This window comes from Hyperolius riggenbachi, chromosome 1 (genome assembly GCF_040937935.1).
Source record: "Hyperolius riggenbachi isolate aHypRig1 chromosome 1, aHypRig1.pri, whole genome shotgun sequence".
In the NCBI taxonomy this organism is placed as follows: domain Eukaryota; kingdom Metazoa; phylum Chordata; class Amphibia; order Anura; family Hyperoliidae; genus Hyperolius; species Hyperolius riggenbachi.
In genome coordinates, this window is record NC_090646.1 from 612,756,685 (window position 1) to 612,782,762 (window position 26,078).

A 26,078-nucleotide genomic window follows, 5' to 3' on the forward strand; every position below is an offset into this window, starting at 1 on the left:
CGTGGCCGTGGTGCGGCGGATCACGATTCCCGGAGCATGCAGTGTGTTACCAGGCAGCTTTTGTGTATGTCCCCGAAGGAGCACTTGAGAAAGGGCCTCTGCCCGAAACGTTGTGCTTTCAGTGTGCTATATCACCGCTAATGAATGAATGCAATAAATACCAGTTGAATCATCTATGGAGGGTCGAGTCCTATGTGGATTGTACGATTGATTGGAACTTTTACGAGGGGTTTGATGGACCTCTTACCGCACTGGACTCCCCACAACAATTGAAATAACTCTGTGGCCGGCAGGTACTATTGCACAGTGTATTGTCCCCGAAATCAGGCATACTTTCAGTGGAAAGTATGCTTTCCTGATTTGGTTGCACCGCAGCTTGTTCCACAACTTCTTGGCCGGGGTGCGGTGCGAACATAAAAACTGCACCCACCAAGTGTAAAAGCAGCCTTAAAGAGGAACTCCAGTGAACATAGTGTAATAAAAAAAAGTGCTTCATTTTTACAATAGTTATGTATAAATGATTTAGTCAGTGTTTGTCTATTGTAAAATCTTTCCTCTCCCTGATTTACATTCTGCCATTTATCACATGGTGACATTTTTACTGCTGGCAGGTGATGTCAGTGGAAGGAGTTGCTGCTTGCTTTTTTGGCAGTTGGACCCAGCTGTAAACAACTGTTATTTCCCACAATGCAATGAGTTTCACAAACAGGAAACTGTCAGAACCGTGATCCTGACATCACACTGTGGGAGGGGTTTCACCCCAATATCAGCTATACAGAGCCCCCTGATGATCCGTTTGAGAAAAGGAATAGATTTCTCATGGGAAAGGGAGTATAAGCTACTGATTGGGATGAAGTTAAATTCTTGGTTATGGTTTCTCTTTAAAATAAATTTGTTGTTTTTTTAACATGTGATTCCTCAGATGTGGTATAATAAGTGACAACTGACAAAGGGTACATTGGCCGAAATATTGTGTTTGGCTGTATAAGCGCATTTAATGCAATAAATGGGAAGCTTGGATATTTATCTTGACAAAAGTCTTCTCTACAAGTGCATGTGAGTTAGCCTATGTGGGGCAGACCTCCATAAAGATTAAAGAGACTCTGTAACACAATTTTGAGCCTTATTTCTTCTATCCTATAAGTTCCTATAGCTGTTCTAATGTGCTCTGTCTTACAGCAGCCTTTCCTTGTTGCACAGTGGCTGTGTTATCTCTGTTATATGATCTAATCGTCTCTCCTCTGTCGGGTCTGTCTGGCTCAGGCACTCAGGCTGGAATGTGCTGTGCTGCTTGTGATTGGATAGAAGCTATACACACCCTCTCCAGCCCCCCTGCACACTCTATATGACTCACACACTGAGCTACTCTCAGCCTATCACTTGCTATGTCTTTTGTTTGTAAGCACTGCCTAAAAATGGCAATTACAAGCCAGGATTGCAGCAGGGAGTGGCAGAAACAGCACAGAGGGGCCCAGGAGACATAATGAATAAAATGGTATGCTTTTTATTGTAAGAATTTTACAGTACAGATTCTCTTTAAGGTGAGGCTTTATGAGCACCAGAATAAAATTAGCAACTGCGGACCTGGAGAGCGGGCTTTTAAGGCAATTTTTGGGAAAGGGGTATTCTGTGAGTCAACTTAGATGGCAAATTCTGGAGTACTTTATATTCCAGGAAGGTATTGATCCCCACAATGCATTGCTTCAGAGGGCAGCTTACTGGATTAATATGTGTGATTAAGTCGTCTGGGTCTAAACGAGGAGTTCCAGTTGAAGTTTTTGTAAATTAATGTGTTAAGATTGAGGTTAGTGTTTCTTGGTGGGCAGGGCCGGATTTCTGGAAAGGCCAGAAAAGGCCTGGGCCTTGGGCAGCTACAGTCCAAGGGGGAATGTGAACATGAAATTGGTTGCTACATATGAAAGAGAAGGCTGAAAATGAGGAGCAATGCGCCAGTCCCTCTGTAATGCTATTACCAGTGCAAAAAAGCAGCGCGCTGGGCATCAGCACCTGATCAAGTAGCCTTTGCTTGAAATAATTTTGAATTTAGGAGTTGGTGAATCCCCCAAGATGTGCCTAGTAAACACATCTGATTTAGATTGGTTAATAATTGGCAACATTTACCACCTATGTATGAGGGTTTACCTACACAATGGGCTTGATTCACAAAAGAGTGCTAACTGTTAGCACGGCCATTTTCGCGCGAATTTTCGCATCGCGCGCAATCGCGAATTTTCGCGTGAAATCGATATCGTTTTCACGCAAAAATTTGCGTTTGCGCATGAAAATGATATCGTTTCGCGCGAAAATTCGCGATCGCGCGCGATGCGAAAATTCGCTCGAAAACGGCCGTGCTAACAGTTAGCACTCTTTTGTGAATCAAGCCCAATCTGTTTATAATATTCAATATCTATATTTATAGATACTATATATTTATAGTACCAGTATCTACAGGGCCGGCGCTACCATTAAGGCAAAGGAGGCAGCTGCCCCAGGGCCCCAGAGCTTGTAGGGGCCCCCAGTGGCTACAAGAGGAAAAACATTTTTTTCAAATCGGCCTTATAGTTTTTGAGAAAATCGATTTTAAAGTTTAGAAGGAAAAAAGTATAGTTTTAAATGCGGTAAATGTAACTTTTAGTAGCAAACCTAACGGTAGTGTAATTTTACATGCATCAAACGAAAGCGCAATAAATTTCCTGACGGGGTTTCCAGGGGGTCTATACGCAGCCGCAGCGCTTTGGCCAGGGATCGCTATACAGCTGCAATATGGCTGTATGAAAATCCCTGGCATTTTTTCCTATTTTCCCCCCAAAAATTTATGTTTAGATTTTTTAAAAAAAAATTATGTAGGGTCCCCCCTCCTGAAACTTTTTAACCCCTTGTCCCCCATGCAGGCTGGGATAGCCAGAATGTGGAGCTCTGACCGATTGGGACTTCACACCGTGACTATACCAGCTGCAAAAAAGGTCCCCTAATGCCGATTTTTGTTCCGGGGTATATGTTGGGGGGGCCCCCCCAGGTTTATTTTGCCCTGGGGCCCCATTGTTGCTTAAACCGGCCCTGAGTATCTATATCTTATAGTATTCTGTAGGCCCTCAAACTAAATGAAGGTGGTAAAATTTGCCACTCATTGGTCAATCAAAATTGGATGTGTGTAAAAGACATTACTTCCAGACACTGCCAATGAGTAATGGATTTGGTACTCAACAGGATTATCACTATTACTATAGCATTATTTATACTATGTAAAGCTCTGTAGAAGATGTTTACTGCTATATTCATCACAGTGAAAATTTCAGTCATCAGCAATGTCACATGTGTCACAGAAACAGGAAGAGAGTCGCCTTTGCTGGCCTAACCAAAGGTCCTTACCTTCCAACCAGTGTTGCCAACTTATACCTTTAACAGCCAATTTATTTAGAGGCTTGCAAGGGCTCCAGCCACTTTATTTTAGCACATTTTTTTTATTTCTTTGTTACATTTTCTTGCTTCTAATTAGTACTGCTGTAATGGGTATTTACAGCCACTTGTCACTAGGGGGCAGTGTGAGACAATAACAGGGGAGTTCTGCTTTCAGTTTCTGTATTTTTTTTGCTAGAGAGAGAGATCAAAGGATTCCTAGAATTTACAGCACAATGAGTTCTGCCAACTGAGGTCAAATGCAGTGTACTTATCTCAAACGAGATAACTCTATTGAAGCTGTTTATGGTTTAAATAAGGACACATACGAATTATACAGATATCGTAATTGTGGCTAGTAGTGAGATGCGGCTTAGGCACTGATATGTGTAAGTAGACCCAAAACCTGAGTGTGAGAGAACGCGGAAAAGCCGCCGCGTGTACTGACAGCAGAGCGGCTGATTCCGCGTCCAACACGGCGGTCTGCACGCGGAAGCATGCATCTAGTGACATGGCAGAACGCGGAAAAGCCGCCGCATGTACTGACAGCAAGGCAGCTGATTCCGCGTCCAACACGGCGGTCTGCACGCGGAAGCGTGCATCTAGTGACATGGCAGAACGCGGAAAAGCCACCGCATGTACTGACAGCAAGGCGGCTGGTTCCGCGTCCAGCGCGGCGGTTTGCACGCAGCAGCGTGCAGCTGGTGTGGCTGAGCCTGTTAGTTCACACAGGTTTAGGAATACGCGCGCGCGCGCTGAAAGGCAGAACTTTTATGATGGCCAAGGAGGGATCAGCTGACCAGGCCGGTCAGCTGACCTCAGAGCTGGTAACCATTGGTTGATCACTTCAGGGTGGCGCCAGAGAGCACTGCGGTATATATGGTTACTGCTGGCCACTCTCAAATTGTCTGCCGTTGCGATCACTACGTGGAAGCACTCAGACCTTAGTCAGATCCAACAGTGTGTTTGAACCAGGAGGACCTGGGAATTCACACTGAGCCAGATTACTTGTGTTATCATTCTGTTATACTTCAGACTAGTTCCAGGGTGTAGAGACCACGGACCTCACACCCAAGACTAGGAAACTTGTATTATCATTCTGTTATACTTCAGACTAGTTCCAGGGTGTAGAGACCACGGACCTCACACCCAAGACTAGGGAACTTGTATTATCATTCTGTTATACTTCAGACTAGTTCCAGGGTGTAGAGACCACGGACCTTACACCCAAGACTAGGGAACTTGTATCATCATTCTGTTATACATCAGACTAGTTCCAGGGTGTAGAGACCACGGACCTCACACCCAAGACTAGGCATTGTTTGATATTTATGACCTGTTGCTTTCCTGACTATCCCTCTGGTTTCTGATTCGATACCTCGCATATCTGATATCACGTTGCCAAACCCTGCCTGACTTGGATACCGAATCAGCCTTCTGTCTTTGTAACTTATCTGTCTGTGTGTTGCCGACCTGGCTTGCCCGACCACGAGAGCTATCTCTCTCCACTTAAGAGATAGTCTCCAAGGTCAGTCAGTGACATCCACCTTCAGGTGTCACTCACTCTCTGGTCCTTCCTACCTTCAGCCTGACTCCACTCCTTGGAGAGTCTCAGGCTGCTGGAAGGTTTCTGTACTCTCCATAGCAGTGTCTTCTGTACTGCTTAGGGTCACCTGTTCATCAGGTGGGTTGCTCAAAGTTATACTGTTACACCAAACACTCACTATATATATCTAGAGGTGTCCAGAGGTTAGCACTATATCTGTATTATTGGTGATTCTGCAGATCATTCATAATCAGGTATAGATCTGTATTCTTGGTGATACTGCAGATCACCAAAAATCAGATTCTCTCTGCGTGCTGACACCGATCGTTACACTGAGTAACATAGATGTGTTAGTGTTAAAATGGAAGATTTGCCAACCCTGCTTCCAACACTATGAAAAGAAATCATTAGCTGCAAAGCAGGTGGTTTGGACGCACGGAACTCACTGCTGGGCGCTGAAACCAGGCGCCCCATAGCAGCAATGTAAGGGTAATTTGGGGCGCTGGCAGCTGCCGAACCCCGATTTACATCTCCTTCTCAGTTGCGACAACTCGGAGGGGGAATAGTATTTAAACAGAGTCCGTAATCAAGGATTGAACTTCATCCCAATCAGTAACTGATACCTCCTTTCCCATGAGAAATCTTTTACTTTTCTCAAACGGATCATCAGGGGGCTCTGTATAGCTGAGATTGTGTTGAAACCCCTCCCACAGTGTGATGATAGGACCATGGTTCTGACATTACACTATGGGAGCCTTGTTGCATTGTGGGAATTAACAGCATTGTGGGAAATAATTATGCAAGTAGTATCTCCCAACTGTGACACCAGTGGAACATTGGCATTCAACGGCAGCATGTAAACACTACTACTAAACACTGTCTATATTTTTTCGCTGGCACTTTGAGTAGTGAGCGATGGGAATGATGGGGAAACACCAAAATGTTATGCTCATGTGAACCTAATTTGATCAATTTCTTAGTAATTTAAGCAGCATAGGAAGCAAGTACCAAAGTCTGTAATTTCCAAAGTCCATATAAAACATTTTAAAGATGTGTTCAGACATACGTCCATTTGTTTTCTAAAATTCTTGAGTCACTAATATAAAGGTTATCTGCCAGATATTTCACACGTTTTCGCCAAGCTGAGATAGGTACTACTTAAATGTATTGCATTTTAAATAAAGCTTTCCAGTTCTCAATATTGGTATACTGCAGAAAAAATATGACTTACCGTCATGGAATTAACTGCATCCTCTAACGTTATGACATCATGATTCTTGTGATCACCAAAATCTTTATCGTTAGCTACTATCGGAATCTTACAGGAGTTGCAGTAGGAGTCCATCTGATCCTGTTTGTCTTCTGCTTGAGGAGGTTCAGATAGTTTTTTAGCTACTTCCTCTGGTTCCTTGTCCCGTTTAACAATCTCAAAGCCAGAATAGTCATGTTTCTGAGGGACTTCTTGTACAGTTTCCAGATATGAAACATTCTCATGTTCCTCGGGCTCTTGGTCATCAAATGTGATTTCCTTTAAAGAAACATCATCTTCTTCAAGGTCATCCGGTGAAACAATAACATAATCCAAGGACTCATCAATTTCGTCCTCATCTGCAACACATTTCTGTTTCATAATGTGAGGTTTTGGCACTTCTTTTTCAATCAGGTCAACATTTTGTTTGTTAACAATACTTTCCCTTGAAATCACTTTAGACCTTATTTCTCTGGCTAATAGAGGAAGAGGCTCAACATCTGACGCCTCCTTTCTAGGTACTTTTGAAAAGGCAGATGGTACGTCTTCCTCACTCTTCTTTGTTCCTGATCCCAGATTGTTGTTTTCCGGAAATGACTCGTTTGCCAAAACTTCATAACTCAAGTATTGCTCCTCTTCGCTTCCCTCATCACTGTAAAATTCCTCCTCATCATCAGACTTGACAGCACCAGGTGGAATTTCATCTTTAAGGTTAAATTTTTCAAAATAAATTCCGGTTCCATCGTCATCTGAAATTCTGCTGTGAAATGTGGCTGCTGAAGAGGTACTTTCAGCATCTGATTTGTCATGTTCCTCTTTTGCTTTACATCCTCTTGCTTGTTCATAAAGATCTGTGTAGAGGAAGGCCAGGGCAGGTGGTTCCTCTAAGAGCTCTGGATTAATCGGATAAGAAGTGGGGAAAAAGAATGATTTTTCCAAAACACCTTCATCTGGACTGAATAAAGTAGCTCCATTTGTCTTCTTCTTCTCTTGCCTTTCCAAAGCTTCTAAGCTGGATGTTTCAGGTAGAAGACTTCCTCTTCGTGACCCATCTTTATCTAAGGACACACCATAGAAAGATTCATCTAGACTATGCAGTACATAGTAGTCCTCTTCGATGGATGGTTGTCTTTCAACAGAGGCACTGCTTTGTTCTTCTGTCACATGGACTAGTTCATGTCTTAGAGCTGGTGTTTGAACATTAACGTCAGCAGGTTTGTTACAGGTATCGATTAAGGTAAATTTCTCAAAATAGTCAATTTCATTGGCAGCTTTATCTGTGGGAGTATTTCTATTTTCAATCTTCTCTTCTTCAACTGTTTCGCTATCTTTCTGGTCAAATTCCCAAGGTTCCTCTAGGTCAAGAAACTGTTTTGGCTTAAGCAAGGGGTTTTCTTCAAGGTATTCTAGCTTGTCTTGCATCTCCTCGCTTGCATCTTGGTCAGCAGTTGATATAAGATCTGGGGCCAAGATGTTTAAAATTTCGGACCCATCTGAAACAATACTGAACACGTTTGATTCGGTGCTAGGTGGCTCTTCCACTTGGGACAGTCCACCTTGCTGTGGATTGGTTAGTTTAGCTATGTTTTCTAAGACACTGCTTAACTCTACAAGAACGTTGGGTGGATAGTCAATATCGTGCTTACTTGACAGCACATCAGGTTTAGCATGGACTAAAGACTGTGGAATGCGTCCTTTAAATCTGGCGTTACTGAAAAAATCGTCATTCGCGTCTTCTGATGTTTTTTTCTGTGCTACATTTTTTACCGCTGCAGATCCAGCATTGTCATGACTCAATTCAGTGGGTTTTACTGTTTTTTCAGACACTGAAAAATAAATAAATAAAAATAAACGTTAATATCATAGAGCTGGTATCATAAAAGATTTCTTATAAAGGCGGCATTATATTAGCTGTGAGTTTTACTATTATCATCTGCGAAACACTGAACAATTAACTCCTCTTGTGTAGGTTGTATAGTCATATGTAGAGATGGTCGGTCATATGCTAATCATTCCAGATTGCATGCAACTGAGAAACCGAGGTGAACCTGAAGGAAAAAACAAGATACTTACCTGAGAAGAAGGAAGGGTACTGGGCAGCAATGGTGGTTTTCAGAAGGACGTGGGAAGTCTCTGGAAGTTTCAAAGGCTTTCTATGTCCTACTGGAAACCACCGCTGCTGTCTGGGACCCTTTTGAGGATCGTCACCATGCTCCTCTTCATGCACAAGCTTGGCCTCGCCTGCACAACTGCACTCACGTTGTTTCGAGGGTCTGCGCATGGCATTGGGAAGGGGCCAGGAGAATGTGAGAAGCCTAAGGAGGATCCAGAAACTTCCCTCTTGTTAGGTAAGTATTTTTGTTATTTTATCTCGCCTCGGACACACTTTTATGCATATTGTATGCAATTGGACCAATTAAAAGACAACTATTCAAGTTAACTAAAATAATAAATGCCACATATATTTCTAGTAATTACTAGCAAATAGCAATACAAAGGCTTTTTTCCCCATCTTTTCATTACTTTTGTTTAAAAAAAAAAAAAAAAAAAGATGAGATTAACAGAGAACAGTTTTCACTGTGGGCATTACTATGGAGGACTGTATTCAGCACATCCAGCATACAGAAACAGTCCTTACTGGCTGTAATCCTGTGACTGAAATGTCTTCAGAATGACAGAAAGCAGAGATATAGCATCAAAACAGTGTGTAAATAACTCATCAGCGGCAGCTCTGTGTGCCTGGTCCCTGCTGTGTCTCTGCTCTCTGCTTCACACAGTTCTAAAGACAACAACCAGGAAGAGAGCTCTTTCTGAATGGTGGATGTAAGCATCCAAAAACAAGGGTCCTTCTTTTTTAGATCCTTTCTCCGTAGTTGAAAAATCTCTCAGCTGTTCTCATATGATCTGTGAGAAAGCCGTGTGTGTGGGCAGGGCAGAAACAAACAGTAAATCATTCCTCTTTGATTAATGGCAGGGAAGTAGCACCTATCTACATGGTACAGTCCTGGTATCCACACCGGCTCATGAAGCAGGGACTGATGCACAAATACACAAAGCATTTCCTTCTCACAGGTTGTGATAAAAGACTTCTCAAAAGTCTTCTATTGTTACTGGCTTATAGCTCTATAGGTATGTTACAGAATGACAGTTTCTTTGATAGTTGTCCTTTAAATGCATTTCCTGATGATTTACCATATGTTCACGTGCAAACAGGGATTATTAACATGTCATTGACCATCTTGAGGCATACGAAATCTTATTTGATAGTGACTCATTTTGCACAAGTCTGCTTACTTCATTGCAATCACACAGTTTGCATCTCAAGGATCTCAGAATTTCAACACCTAGCAGAGGTTTGGGTTTTTTGTCAACTCAGCCGTGGGTGGTTTTTAATTTTTAAAGTTGATAGTCTGATTAGGCAATTCCTCATGCAATGGATGAGCTCAAACATATTCAAAGAGAAATCAAGCCTTACCTGTTTCCTTTCCTTTACACTCAAGTTAGTGCAATGAAAAATTCATTGATATCATTTTGCCCGGGATCGGTGAGAAATGTATTGGTACCTTTCAGTCAGATATTTCAGGAAGTAATGTATAGTGTCTGAGAACAAAGGCATTTATTTATACTTCTAAAGGCTCGTACACACATCCAACAATGTCCAACCACATGACATCTTGTTTACAGGAGCTGTATTTCCTCACAGCCAAACCAATTAAATGAAAGACTTATTTACATACTGCACATGCTAGAGGAACGATGGGCTGCACGATATGGCCGCGTTCAAAACAAGCACAAGTTGTTCAAACGACTTGTACACACATGGCCAACTGCACTAAGTGTCGTGTAAGTGGATTGGGCAAACTGCTTGTTATTAGTCACTCGTCTAGTTGTTTGCCATGCATACACATGCCTAAAGGCTCGAACACACGTCTGATGAAAGGCAATTGACGGGTCTGTTGTCACCTTCCGCTGGGCGGGTTTTCAGCAGACAGTACAGCGTGTGTACGCCGGGCGGAACGCTCAGAAACAGCCTTATCAGTCTGCCAACAGACTGTACACACGCTGTACTGTCTGCTGAAAACCCGCCCAGCGGGAGGTGACGACGGACCCGTCAATTGCCTTTTATCAGACGTGTGTACGAGCCTTTACTACAGTCCAACAAACGAAGTTTGTAAGATAGTTGGGCGGAATAGTTGCACGTGTGAACAAGCATTTAAAGCATGGCTGAAGTGAGAGTGATATGGTGGCTGACATTTATTTCCTTTTAAAGAGACTCTGAAGCGAGTCTACATTCACTTTGTTAACATGCAGCCATGTTAAGAACTATAACCCCTGCTAAAGCACCACTATCCCGCAGCAAAATGAGGGATTTATGCCTCCCAAATATCCTCTCCTACCTCCTCCGGGGAGCACTTCCTGATGAGGCAGAGCTTATGGCTGTAGCTCTGCCTCTCAGTGCTTCAATCCCCGCTGATCGCCGCCTCTCCCCGCCCCTCTCAAGCTTCCTTCACAGAGAGGGGCGGGAAGAGGTGGAGATCTGCGTGGCGATTGACGCGCATGGAGGCAGAGCTGCAGCTGAAAGCTCTGCCTCCATGAGCAGCAAAATCCACGACCAAGAAAGTCGTGGATTTTGCAGGGGGATTTGGGGAGTATAAACCCCTCGTTTTGCCGCGGGATAGCGGCGGTTTAGCAGGGTTTATAGCTCTTAACATGGCTGCATGTTAAAAAAGTGAATTTAGACTCGCTTCAGAGTCTCTTTAAACAATGCAAACTGTCTGGCTGTTATGTTTTTACAAAGCTTCCCCCTTCGATAGAGCTCTCTACCGGTAGCTGTGCACAGCAGTCGAGGCTGGGAGCATTCAGGACATGCGCAGTTCAGACACATTTATAACTGCGAATGCACAGGACGCTCTCCCCCCAATGCTCTTGCACACTGTAAAGGAGTGCACACAAAGAGGACACGCAAGTGGGATGAGCATGTGCCCTTCATTCAAGAACAGGGAACAAAGCAAGAAGACGGAGAGGTGGTCTAAGCTGAGGAGACACAGAGGATATGGGGGCACTAAAGACCCCTCAGCTATGGCCAACTCTGATAATTATTTTTAGTTCAGGCATGCTTTAAATCCTTCATAAAACACATTTCTGTAGTCCGCAATCAATAACAACTTCTGAATGACTTGATAATATATGGCATTATCATCTACTGTACCTATGGCATGCTACACATCCTGAAAACAGCAAATAAATGCTGTTGTATGAAATGCACAGGTGGGTGCATAACGCTGATATGAACTAAAGATAGAATCAAGACATACATTGTATGTGTAGTAAGAGGGTTATCTTCCTGGTGTCTCATTTTTATTCTCACTTCCAGGGGTTAAATTTGATCTCTGAACTTTGTACAGCAGTCATGTCAGTATGACAAAAGATCTGATTCTTTCAGCTCCCAACAAAATAAATAAATAAGTGAAATGCAAGTGCAGGTGTGGCTTGGCACGCAACTGTGATGGCTGCTTAAACCCGGAGCTCCCGCTTACCCTCCGCTAAAGCTTCTCCTACACGCTATCCAGCTGACCCAAAATGAGTGTCCGAACTACAAGAAAGCAGCAAGGCACCATACCCGATTCGGGAACCACTCCCGTACCTCCAGGCAAAACGGTCCCGGAGATCTTCCGCTCGCAGAAGCAGACCATGCAGGCCTCAAAGATGGCGCCGGTGGCTGGAAACACAGCATCGCAACCGTCCTCCCCAGAGTCCACGGCAAGTGTAAGTAGCAAGAAATCAGAGCAGCTACATAGATCCCCCACACTTGCGGACATGCACGCCATGGCAGATGATATAAAGCGCACATTCCAAGATGCTATAGCTAACATCCGCACAGACATGGCGGGATTTAGCAGCAGACTCACGGTGGTGGAGACAGAGGGAATAAGAAGGGACACCCGCATTGATAAAATACAGCGGACCTCAGATCACCATGACATCAGGCTGGCTGAACATGCTAGACACCTAGAAGATCTGGACAATAGGGGCAGACGCTGTAACATTCGTGTCAAAGGAGTGCCAGAAACTGTGAGTCCAGAACAGATCCCACAGGCCCTTGCAGCCATCTTTAACAATCTCCTACAACGTGCAGAAGATTCACAGATCTCTTTCGTTAGAGCACATAGGGCTCTTAGACCACGAGGTGGAGACTCCGATCTTCCAAGAGACATTATATGCTGTCTAGAGTCATTCCAAATAAAAGAAAACATCATGAGAGCTGCTAGAACACAGGACGAGATTTTATTTAACACCACCCCTGTACAGCTATTTCAAGACCTATCATTGATTACTCTCAACAAGCGCAGAATTCTGAAACCTCTCCTAAAGGTTTTAAAAGATAATGGCTTTTCTTATAGATGGCGTTTCCCATTTGCTCTAACAGTACTTCATGAAGGCAAAGTGGTCACTTTAAGATCCCCTGCGGGCCTTTCCGATTTCTATGATGACCTGGGCCTAGACCACATAGACATTCCGAACTGGGAGACCGCTCCGATGTTTCCCCGCCTAGACGCGGCTTCCTCCAAAGCTCCTCGCCGCAATCAGGGGAATGTTAACCGCATCAGACACAGATCTGCCAGCAGCAATGGTGAAGAGTCAAATAAAAGACCCATCCTCGACCGTCAAGATCGGGACTCCTCGGGCGAGGACTAAGTATACTCACTCTAGTCTTACAATTTAATTACGCAAGGCCTTCCTTTTGTTTATGTGATCCCTAGGTGTTTCCCACTGCGATCAACTATACACATGTGATCATAACTTCATTACGCACTTTTTCAGCAACAATGACTCCTCCTCAGAGATCTCCTATCTCTCATGGAAATAAGGACATCTTACTGCATCACTCCTGACAGGTTATGTTGATACCAAGTATAATTTTACTACTGGATAATGCACAACTCTAAAATGCTATAGATAGAATGTTTACTAATATTATATGATACATAGCCTGATCCTAACCTGAGGTAATGATGCAGAGAAATTTTGTACTGCATGAGCTCTTGCACAGGTGTGTGGTGACTTAGACGGGCCCGGTATTGGCCATACACCGGGAGATTTCTCTCTTATCACAAATTCATAGTATCTCAACAGATTTTATCCCCTGACTCAACCATACCCAGGATGACTACATGGCTGTCTTCCGGTCCCCTCTGGGACACCTATAGGCAGAGGCGGGACAAGGTCCTCCAGCACCCAAGGCTGAGACACCAAAGTGCGCCCCTCCCTCCCTGCCACCCCAGCTGTCACACACTGATTGCTATTAGACTAAGAGGTGCCACAGGGCCCACAACCTTAATATCTAGTTATCTGGCTTGCAGTCACTGCTATGTATCCCCTTTTCTAATTTCTTTCTGCTTCAAACACAATTAAGAATGACAGCTGAATGAATTGTGCGCCCCTCCTACACTGCGCCCTGAGGCTGGAGCCTCTCCAGCCTATGCCTCGGCCCGGCCCTGCCTATAGGCCTGTCTCTCAATGCTGTTGGGGACAAGCTCAGGGATATATTGCAAGCCTTTGCGTATACTGTCTACGGTTTATAATGTTTAGGATACGAAACACAATAGAGAGGAAGAGATGGGATGAGTAACTCTGCTCTTTCCTATTTGGAAAATGTGAAACAAAATGGCCTGTTGTGCATTACCCTAGAGCCTGATTCACAATCCACCTACAGGCTATATCAACATCCTTAGCCTAGCGGCTCTGAGGGGATGTACACAATGACACCTCTCCATATCACCGTTTAGAAATATCTTTCTATGGTTGCCTTATTGCTCTAGTTCTGTTTCAATTATAAGTTATCACTAATAATAGAATAGCTGGTTTTAGCAATTTTTACGTTCTGTAAAGCGGAGGCGGCGGTTTTCCAATTGCCCTACCGCTTCCAACACCTTGGGCCTGATTCACAAAGCGGTGCAAACTTTTTCGCGGGCAATTTGCCGCGATTCGCGCGATCGCGGACTTTTGCGCGCGCAATTTGCCGCAATTTGCGTGAATTGCGGCAAATTGCGCGCGCAAAAGTCCGCGACCGCGCGAATCGCGGCAAATTGCGCGCGCAAAAGTCCGCGAAAAAGTTTGCACCGCTTTGTGAATCAGGCCCCTTATCTGCTGATTAGACTCACACGGTTGTGACTAGTCATTACGGATACTGGGTGTCTTCCACATCCCCACACAGTGTATGTACTATTTATACATACACTGAATACCTTGCCCATTATCAAAGTAGGTGTTGGCTTAATAAAACCACACCTACGCTGGGAATAATTTTCTTTTTCACTAGCTAGACTCAATAACTCTTACATCTTCTTTTTCCCTGGTCATTCTCTTAATACATCACACTTGATGCAGTTTTGGCCTCTCCAACTCTGGGTGTTTGCAATCCTCACCTCCCCCTCTCCTCTAATACCTCCTTTCACCCTCTCATCACTTCTCCCCCTCTCCTCATTTCGAGCTCTTCTCTCCCCACTATCAGATATACCATATCCCTCTATAATCTGCCAGATATTGGGGGAACCTAATCTGTTGCACAAAATGACTGAAGCAACCAGCACCTGCCGGACACAATTAGAGTGGAAATTTCTCTCACTCAATGTGAATGGCCTGAACATTCCAGCCAAAAGAACCATGGTCTTTGACCTTCTTAAGAAAGAAAAGACTCACTTTGCTTTTCTTCAAGAAACTCACCTCAGAACAAATCATATACCATCTAGATTTGATAGACACTTTCCAACAGCCATACACGCTACCTCCCAAACAACCAAAACTAAGGGAGTGTCAATATTTATACACAAAAGCGTCCCTTTTCGGGTAGAAGAAGTAGAGAAAGACCCAGAGGGTAGGTTCTTATTTGTAAAAGGAAAGCTCAACAATCGAATCTTTACTTTAGCAACAGTTTATGCTCCTAACAAGCAACAACCTTCCTTCATCGCATCAACCCTCAACCGTCTCTCTTATTTTACATCAGGCATTTTGATTCTTGGAGGAGACTTTAACATACCCTTACAACCACTGACTGACTGCTCGAATGGCTCTTCCACGCTATCTTACAGGGCACTAAAATTTATCAGGTCCAGCCTGCAAAAGTTGACACTTATGGACCCTTGGAGAATATCACACCCCCTTGAAAAAGACTACACGTTTTTTTCCCCCATACACCAAAAGTATTCACGTATTGACTACTTTTTTGTCTCACAAAGAGATTTGACACTCATACGCGCTCCATCCATTGGTTCCAAGACAATCTCGGATCATTCCCCCATCTCCCTTATTGTGAGCTTCCCTGAGAAAGTAAGCAAATCATGGTGTTGGAGGCTCAACCCTCAAATTCTAGCTGATGAAGCTAGAGTAGCTACTATAACAACAGCGCTAGATAACTATTTTCTAGATCACAGAAACACTGATACATCAACCCTCACAATCTGGGAGGCTCACAAACCGGTGATTAGGGGACGCCTTATACAGTTGGGGGCCAAGTTGAAAAAAGAAAAAGAAGAGGGAATAATTAAACTCTCGGAGGAAATCTGCAATTTAGAGAAGCTTCATAAACAATCCCTTGCTGCACAAACACTAGAAACACTGACTGAACGCAGAGCTAGACTACACTCCCTACTATTTACCGAGGCTAAACAGAAAATCTTGTCAGGAAAGAAAATATTTTATGAACTAGGAAATAAGAGTGGTAAATACTTAGCAGAAGCCCTACGCCAAAAAATGCTAAACTCCCATATTCTCACCATCATTGGCACTAAACACACCAAACTAGCTAAATCAGATGATATAGTTGAAGAGTTTCGCAGGTTTTACAAAGAATTGTACAATCTGCAAGACTTGCACCCAGAGAACTAACAAAATTGCAGAATACCTAACTAAATTCTCCTCTCCTCTTAATATCTCACAAGATGACTTCAAAGACCTGGAAGCTCCAATATCTGAGGATGAGTTTTTGGTGGCGGTTAGAGGCTTGAAATCTGGCAAAGCACCTGGACCTGACGAGTTTAGCTCCCAATATTACAAACTGTTCGCTAAGGTGCTGGCCCCAGCCTTTACCGCAGCCTTTAAATCAATTACCCCAGACACTACTCCCTCCCCCCAATTCCTGGAGGCCCACATAACAGTAATCCCTAAACCGGGGAAGGATGCCAAGCTCTGTTCCAATTATAGGCCCATTTCCCTTCTCAACCTGGATGCCAAGATATTTGCTAAAATTTTGGCAAACAGACTCATTCCGTTTATTCCAGAACATATCAAGATAGACCAATCGGGCTTTATCCCAGGGAGAGAGGCCAGAGACAATGTTATGAGAGCAGTTGGTGTTATAGCTTTAACTAAAAAACTCAAACTCAAAGCCTTCCTCCTTTCAACTGACGCGGAAAAGGCCTTTGACAGGGTGGCATGGGACTTTTCCCGTGCGGCCCTGTCACGCCTAGGTCTTGGCCCCAATATGTTAAATTGGATTAACTTACTATATTCCAATCCCTCAGCCAAAGTAAAGGCCAATGGCTTGCTTTCTGACAAATTTACCATCACCAATGGTACACGGCAAGGGTGCCCCCTTTCCCCGTTGCTATATGTAATCACTCTAGAACCTTTCCTTAATGCCGTGAGAGCAAACCCGGCAGTTAGAAGGATACGTACGAAATCCTCAGACCATGTAGTGTCCGCTTTCGCCGATGATCTATTATTTTTTCTCCAAGACCCTCTAACTTCTATACCCAATCTAATGAAACAGTTTGAACAGTTTGGCTCTCTCTCCAACCTTAAAATAAATTTTCATAAGTCAAGAGCCCTGAACATCTCACTTGACCCCGAAACAGTTAAACACTGTCAAACAATATTCACTTTCTCTTGGTCAACTGAATCGCTACACTACTTAGGAATAGACATCCCTCAGAATCTAAACAACATCCTTGCAAGCAATTTTATTCCCTTAAGTAAAAAGCTCAAAGCAGACCTAACATCTTGGGGCACCCAAAAAAAGCTCTCATGGTTTGGCAGAATAGCCTCTGTCAAAATGACTTTGCTTCCAAGATTTCTGTATGTTAGCCAATGCCTCCCGATTTCCCTACCGCCAACATATATTAAAGATCTTCAATCTGCTATCAATAAATTTATCTGGGAAGGGAAACCCCCAAGAATCAAACAATCAACATTGATTCTTCCCAAGGATATGGGAGGCATGGCTCTCCCTGACATTCACACATACCATCTGGCCTCACAACTAAGCAGAGCCATTGAATGGTCCAACTATTCCCTACCCAAACAATGGGCACAGGTTGAGGGAGAAAATTCTGATCTCCCAACCTCCGCCCTGGGTTGGACTGACTTTCCTTTAACCACACGAAATAGCTGGGAAAACCCCCTGATTGAAGCCACAATTAAAAGCATGCGCAAATATCTACCGCCTAAGGGCTTGGCATCCTTCCCCGGCAGACTCACTCCCCTCACCAACAATCCTGCTTTCTCCCCAGCAAAAGACATAGCCTTCCTTCAAAGATGGCCCAGTGGTGACTGTCCCAGACTCCAGGACTTTGTCAGTAATGGTACAGCTAAGTCTTTACCGGATCTCAATGCAATGAGAGATGATTGCCAACTATCTCAGTGGCAATATTTCCAGGTCCGCCATTTTACACAAGAAATATCTAGCAAAGTTAATTGGGCCACATCATTATCTCCCTTTGAAAGATTAATTGGCAGCAAGGGACCACATAGACATTTAATTTCCCAACTCTACCAGCTCCTCCTTACTAGCCCGTTACCCAACAAAACGAGATTTCAGGAGGAATGGGAAAAAGACCTGGAAACACAATATACCAATGACCAGTGGCATAAAATCCTCTCCCTCAATCACAGGGGTTCCATAAGTGTCAACATACAGGAACTAGGCTATAAGCTCATAACCAGATGGTATAGGACGCCAAAACTTTTACACAGAATTTTCCCTTCAGTCTCCGACAGGTGCTGGAGATGCAATCACTCGGAAGGTTCTCTCATACACATCTTTTGGGAATGTCCAAAAATCCAGAACTACTGGACCCAGATTCACCAACTAATTAAAGACATAACTTGGAGCAGGGTTCCCTTTACACCGGCCTCGCTTCTTCTCCATGACACCACAGACTCAAGCAAAAGCTACAAAACATCTCTAGTAGCCCACTTAATCAATGCAGCTAGAGCTCTTATTCCAGTTCACTGGAAAAAAAACAGATATACCCACAATCAAAGAATGGATTGGAAGGGTGGGAGCTGTGGAGTCTATGGAGAGGATCATAGCTTGCGCAACAGACAAATTGGAAAAGTTTAATTACACATGGGCTCTTTGGAACGATTTCCAAGTATCAGAAAAATATAAACTCCTTATGGGTCACTGATCAATGCTCATAAATATGTTCCTCTAGCGTATTTACAACTCCAGTACCCTGTACCCCTTATACTTTATCCCTAGCAGTGGATCCTTTCCCAATTGTGGTCCACTTCTGGGGGCCTTTTTCTTTTTCTTCCTTCTTCGACACCCAGAGTTGAACAATTACACGACTTGATCAGGGCATACTTTTTATCAGAGTCCTGACTAACCCCACACTAATACTATGCTCTAGCTCCTCCTTAGATTTACAGGTGGTTCAAGATAAATACCTAAGATATAATCCTAAGCATCTGGGGCTTCCCCTGACTAATAGTATAATAACATGTCTTAAACTATGGGGCTTAATGGTGTTTATGTTAGCTTATATCTGTAAATAGCTTGTATGCATGCTTCTAATCTGGCTTTTGGGTCTATTTGCTAACGCTTATAGATGATTGTTAATGTTCAGAATATATTTTGGTTTTACCCTTCAATAAACGTTAACTGAAATAAATAAATGAGTAACTTTGAGCTTGAGAGAACTCTCAGGGACTGTTTACACAGCCAGATATAAGTGTTTTGCCTCTATTTAGTTTTTAGGAGACCTGTGGTTGTATTTCACTGTTGTTCCACTGCCTCATTTTTATACATGTAATATATGGAGTTTCACTTGTTATTTTATGTAAAAATCGAGAGTTAAACAATTGCTAAATTCTTCATCTGCCTCTCCAAAAACACAGATATGAATGTTCAACCAAGCAGCCAAGTGTAGGGGTCAGTCTTCTGGGAGAGTGTCGAGTGAGTGGTCAGATCATATGTGTTCCAATGTCTATGGCAGACTAATGAGGTTACTATACTGTGAAGTTTATGAATGAGTCATTTGCTGAAGATGCAGGTGTATCTGCCCTTTTGGAGCTGATTGGTTAGGAATAAGATGTTTTGTGCATGGGCATCCGCACATATGGCAATTTCGGGCGTCTGCCCGACCCTGGCCGTCCGCTGCCCCCCCTGGCCACGTGCCTGTGCGGCCAGCAGGAGGGGAGCAGCGCAGAGAAGAGGGAGAGCTATGTGCACAGTGGGGAAGGGCGGACGTCTCCCGCCCCCTTCCCAACCTTAGGGGGCTCTCCCTCCCTCGCTCTCCCCTCCGGAACGAAGTGTTGTGCAGCGGCTGGGCAGCGCGCGGAACTCACCTCCGTCTCGCTCCAAGCGCCAGAAGTTCTGGTACCGCTGTCTGATCTGGACCAGAACAGACTAGCGGCAAATCCATCCTGTGCCTGAACGAGACGGAGGTAAGTTCCGCCCGCTGCCCAGCCGCTGCACAACACTTCGTTCCGGAGGGGAGAGCGAGGGAGGGAGAGCCCCCTAAGGTGAGGGAAGGGGGGGGGGGAGATGTCCGCCCTTCCCCACTGTGCCCATAGCTCTCCCTCTTCTCTGCGCTGCTCCCCTCCTGCTAGGGGCACACCTGGCTACTTATTCTGGGGACATATACCCCTCTCCTGCCTACATATACTGGGCACATATACCCCTGGCTACATATACTGGGCACATATACCCCTGGCTACATATACTGGGCACATATACCCCTGGCTACATATACCTCTGGCTTCATATACTGGGCACATATACCTCTGGCTTCATATACTGAGCACATATACCCCTGGCTACATATACTGGGCACATATACCCCTGGCTACATATACTGGGCACATATACCCCTGGCTACATATACTGGGCACATATACACCTGCCTACATATACTGGGCACATATACACCTGCCTACATATACTGGGCACATATAACCCTGACTACATATACTGGGCACATATGCCCCTGACTACATATACTGGGCACATATACCCCTGGCTACATATACTGGGCACATATACCCCTGCCTACATATACTGGGCACATATACCCCTGCCTACATATACTGGGCACATATACCCCCGAGTACATATACTGGGCACATATACCCCCGGCTACATATACTGGGCACATATACCCCTGGCTACATATACTGGTCACTTATACCCCTGACTACATATACTGGGGTCATCTATACCTCTGGCTACATATACTGGGGACATATACCCCTGGCTACATATACTGGGGACATATACCCCAGACTACATATACTGGGCACATATACCCCTGACTACATATACTGGGCACATATACCTCTGCCTACATATACTGGGCACATATACCTCTGGCTACATATACTGGGCACATATACCCCTGCCTACATATACTGGGCACATATACCCCTGGCTACCTGTTCTGGGGACATCTCTACCCCCGGCTACCTGTTCTGGGGACACCTATAGACCTGGGGCTACCTATTTTTGGGGAACCACTGCTGTCAGATTGAATGTATTTTGGGGAACTGTTGCCAGGTGAGAGGTGTCTACCATATTAAGGGGGCATTCTGACTATTTATGTGAAATGCTGTCTATTTATGTGCCTCATGACTGCTGAATTTGTCTTATTGGGGGCCTCATGGTTACTGACTTTGTCTTGTTGGGGGCCTTATGATTTGTTGGGGGCCTCAAGATCACTGAATTTGTCTTGTTGGGGGCCTCATGATTGCTGAATTTGTCTTGTTGGGGGCCTCATGATTGCTGAATTTGTCTTGTTGGGGGCCTCATGATTGCTGAGTTGGTCATGTTGGGGGCCTCATGATTGCTGAATTTGTCTTGATGGGGGGGCCTCATGATTACTGAATTTGTCTTGTTGGGGGGGTCACATGATTGCTAACTGCGAGACTATGGAAAAAGCTGAATCATCATCATTTGAGACAATAGCATTAAACCTACTTTTTCAGCTTTTCAAAACCGAAAATGAAACTGGGAGGTTCTAAAAAAAATGAACACATTTTCCAGGAGTCGGATGGATAAAATTGTTTATCTTCACAGTTTATTTTCAACTTGGATTTTCCATAATGTTCATGTATGAGTTAAAACATTTGTATTTAGTTTAAATTGCTATTGGCACTTTGCGATAGATTAGTGACTTTTGGGTTGCAGTTTGGGCACTCGTCCTCCAAAAGGTTCGTCACCACTGTCCTAATCTAATGTCCCACCATTGCTAAGTTCATGTAATCTTGTCTCCACCCACGACCACACCCACATTCTGGTTCATGACCACACCCATTTTTCGGCATGCTGTAGCCCCATTTTTTGGTGCGCCGAGCGCGCCACACAACGCCGCCCCAAATTTTTGTTGTGCCCCGCTTCTTCCTCTCCCTCTTTTTTGCCTCCCCCCTGGAAAATTTTCTGCGGACGCCCATGGTATTGTGCATGACAGTCTGCCTGCTAACCTGGCACCTCAGTTAAAAATGATAAATCAGACTTTTAAGGAACATAATCTGATGTGTCTGATTCTGATTGAAATTAATAGGAAGAGACAAGGTGTTGGGTCATGCTGCAATGCCAATCTTCCTGTTATCTAAAAGACACCGTAAAAAAGATGGTGCCCATTTTCTTGAATTGATTTAAATGAATAGGATTGGAAAACTTCTTTGAAAGTTGAGAGTGAAAACGCTTCCTACCTTTATCAGATTGTGTTTTTTCAGCTGGATTGCTTGGTGGAACTGCAGTGGCCTCAGCTGGGGTAGGTTCCACTTTCTCATCTTGAGTTGTCTTCTCTGAACCTAAGTCTGACTTTGGCTCCTCTGTGTACTGAGATGTGCTGTCTTTAGGAGGTTTCTCTGGGTTTTGAGAGGTGCTGGTTTCAGGAGGCTCCTCTGTGTTCTCAGATGTAGAGTATTTTGGAGTCTCCTCTGGGTTCTGAGAAGTACTGTCTTTAGGTGGTTCATCTTGGTTCTGAGAAGTACTGTCTTTATGAGGCTCCTCGGGGTTCTGAGATGTACTGTCTTTAGGAGGCTCCTCGGGGTTCTGAGATGTACTGTCTTTAGGAGGCTCCTCGGGGTTCTGAGATGTACTGTCTTTAGGAGGCTCCTCTTGGTTCTGAGAAGTACTGTCCTTAGGAGGCTCCTCTTGGTTCTGAGATGTTATGTCATCGGGAGGCTTGGCAGGACTGTCAGTAGTGTTAGCTTCTTCTGTGTGTGTAGACAGGTGACGTTTAGCTTTTTCCAGGGCGTGCTTGAAAGACTCCTCCATGCTGTCAGCAGACTCTTTAGGATTTTCCCCACTTTTCTTGTGATGTGGAGACAGCCTTGTAAACTTTGATGAGGATGAAGGCCTAACTCTCTTCCTGCGCATCTTACCTTCATCCATGATGAAGATAACTTTACCAGATGGGGTTCCGACTGATGAGCTCTCCATGCTGTAGATATCAGAAGTGGTGCTAGCTTCTGATGCCCATGGTGTGGAGCATCTGCTTGAGGTGGTCTCCCAGTGAATTCCGCTGTCTTCACACTGGACTGTCACCATAGAGAAGTCTGGGTTGGACATGAGACATTGGAGCTTTGGTTTCACATCTCCAGCATCAACCACATCTTTTAAACTAGAGCAATAAGCAAAAGAAAAGTTATAAGTATTTGGTTGAATTAGAATTTTACTTGTAAAATACGGCAGAACCTTTTTTGTTTTAACAATTTGATAAGACTTTCCATATACACTGCAACCATTTGAAAACTAAATAGCTTTAGATTGTAAGCTCTCGAAGGCAGGTCTCTCAATCCTATTTGTGTCTTGGAATTTATGATTCATTTCAAAGCTTGCAGTCTGTTATACATTTTATTCATCATGTTACATTTGTCATTCAAATCACCAGTTTTGTGTTTTATACCAGTGTCCATATTTGATGTATATCATTGTAGGTATCATTATGTACCCCTACTTTGTACAGCACCACTGAATACGTTGGGACTTTATAAATCAATAATAATAATAACTGTGGTGAAACAATCAGCTACCACTAAATGCAGTGGGTGTGTTAAGGTGCCTGTGGGCATACTCTAACCAAATGGATTTCCTAAAGACAGGAGGCCCTCTTAGGCCAAAAACCTGGGGAAACTGTAAACATGCTGTATAATTTGAGCTTGTTAACCCATTCGCGTTCCGTCGTTTTCACTTGAGCAATGTTCACCTCCCATTCATTAGCCTATAACTTTATCACTACTTATCACAATGAACTGATCTATATCTTGTTTTTTCCACCACCAATTAGGCTTTCTTTGGGGGGTACATTTTGCTAAGAGCCACTTTACTGTAAATGCATTTTAACAGAAGGAATAAGAAAAAAAACGGAAAAAAATCATTATTTCTCTGTTTTCAGCCATTATAGTTTTAAAATAATACATGCTTCCATAATTAAAACTCACGTATTGTATTTGCCCATATGTCCCGATTATTACACCGTTAAAATTATGTCCCTATCACAATGTATGGCGACAATATTTTATTTGGAAATAATGGTGCATTTTTTCCGTTTTGCATCTATCACTATTTACAAGTTTAAAAAATATAGAAATATTTCATCTTTACATTGATATTTAAAAAGTTTAGACCCTTAGGTAAATATTTATGTTTTTGTTTTTATTATTGTAATGTTTTTTTTTTATATTAACCACTTCACCACTGAGGGGTTTTACCCCCTGACCACCAGAGCAATTTTCACCTTTCAGCGCTCCTTCCATTCATTCGTCTATAACTTTATCATTACTTATCACAATTAAACGAACTGTATCTTGTTTTTTCCACCACCAATTAGGCTTTCTTTAGGTGGGACATTATGCCAAGAATTCTTTTATTCTAAATGTGTTTTAATGGGAAAATAGGAAAAATGTGGGAAAAAATTCATTATTTTTCAGTTTTCGGCCATTATAGTTTTTAAATAATGCATGCTACTGTAATTAAAACCCATGAAATGTATTTGCCCTTTTGTCCCGGTTATAAAAGCGGTTAAATTATGTCCCTATCACAATGTTTGGCGCCAATATTTTATTTGGAAATAAAGGTGCATTTTTTTCAGTTTTGCGTCCATCCCTAATTACAAGCCCATAGTTTATAAAGTAACAGTGTTGTACCCTCCTGACATAAATATTTAAAAAGTTCAGTCCCTAAGGTAACTATTTATGTATTTTTTTATTGTAAATTTTTTAATTTTTTTTTTATTACAAAAAAAAATAAAAAAATTGGGAGTGTGGGAGGTAATGAGTTAATTTTTTGTGTAAAAGTAATTTATTTGTATGTGAAAAATGTTTAGGGTGTAGTTTTACTATTTGGCCACAAGATGGCCACAGTAACTTTTTGTTTAATGCGACCTCCAAGCGTCCTTCCGGACTCTTGGAGGAAGTACTAGGAGGCTGGGTAAGTGTTTCTTTTTTCACAATGATCGCGCTGCTCATCGGAAAGCAGCGGATCATTGCGGGGCTTAGATCAACAAACGGGAATGGATTTTCCCGTTCATTGATCTCCGGGCGAGCGGTGGGCGGCGTGTTTACGAGCGGGAGCACGGGCAGCGGCGGGAGCGCGGAAAGTACGGATTTCTCCGTCCCTGGGAGTTAAAGGATGGAAAAAGGGACGGAGAAATTCGTACGGGCGGGGGTAAAGTGGTTAAACATTTTATTTGGGTATTTTTGGGAGGGTGGGATGTAAACAATGTAAATGTGTTTAACCACTTTACCCCCGCGCGTACGGATTTCTCCGCCCCTTTTTCCATCCTTTCACCCCCAGGGACGGAGAAATCCGTACTTTGCGCACTCCCGCCGCTGTCCGCGCTCCCGCTCGTAAACACGCCGCCCGCCGCTAGTAAACACGCCGCCGTCCGCTCGCCCAGAGATCAACGAATGGGAAAATCCATTCCCGTTTGTTGATCTAAGCCCCGCAATGATCTGCTGCCGCTCGGCTGAGCAGCGCGATCATTGTGAAAAAATAACAAAGTCCCAGCCTCTTTCTACTTCCTGCAAGCGTCCGGAAGGTTCGCATGAAACAAATTGGTAATGTTGCCATCTTGTGGCCAAATAGTAAAACTACACCCTAACAATTTTTTACACACAAATAAACTTGTTTTACACAAAAAATTAACTCCTTACCTCCCACACTCCCCAATTTTTTTTTTTGTAATTAAAAAAAAATAAAAAATTTACAATTTAAAAAAAATACATAAATAGTTACCTTAGGGACTGAACTTTTTAAATATTTATGTCAAGAGGGTATAACACTGTTACTTTATAAACTATGGGCTTGTAATTAGGGATGGACGCAAAACTGAAAAAATGCACCTTTATTTCCAACTAAAATATTGGCGGCAAACATTGTGATAGGGACATAATTTAAACGGTTTTATAACCGGGATAAATAGGCATATACATTTAATGGGTTTTAATTACAGTAGCATGCATTATTTAAAAACTATAAAGGCCGAAACTGAAAAATAATAAATTTTTTCCCACATTTTTTCCTATTTTCCCATTAAAACACATTTAGAATAAAATAATTCTTGGCATAATGTCCCACCTAAAGAAAGCCTAATTGGTGGCGAAAAAAACAAGATATAGTTCATTTCATTGCGATAAGTAATGATAAAATTATAGACGAAT

The 26,078-nt window shown here is 43.3% G+C and overlaps 1 protein-coding gene across 2 annotated transcripts in view; it reads right to left on the reverse strand.

Annotated features, from left to right (window-relative positions):
• CMYA5 (cardiomyopathy associated 5) overlaps window positions 1-26,078 on the reverse strand; it is a 150,515-nt gene that overhangs the window by 100,075 nt on the left and 24,362 nt on the right. For both annotated transcript variants that reach the window (XM_068250143.1, XM_068250134.1), the window contains exons 2-3: window positions 22,122-23,038; window positions 6,174-8,017 (exon numbers count right to left, since the gene is read on the reverse strand). In XM_068250143.1, the coding sequence (XP_068106244.1) occupies window positions 6,174-8,017; window positions 22,122-22,986 (2,709 nt within the window). In that variant the 5' untranslated portion in view covers window positions 22,987-23,038. The remainder of the gene's footprint in view (window positions 1-6,173; window positions 8,018-22,121; window positions 23,039-26,078) is intronic.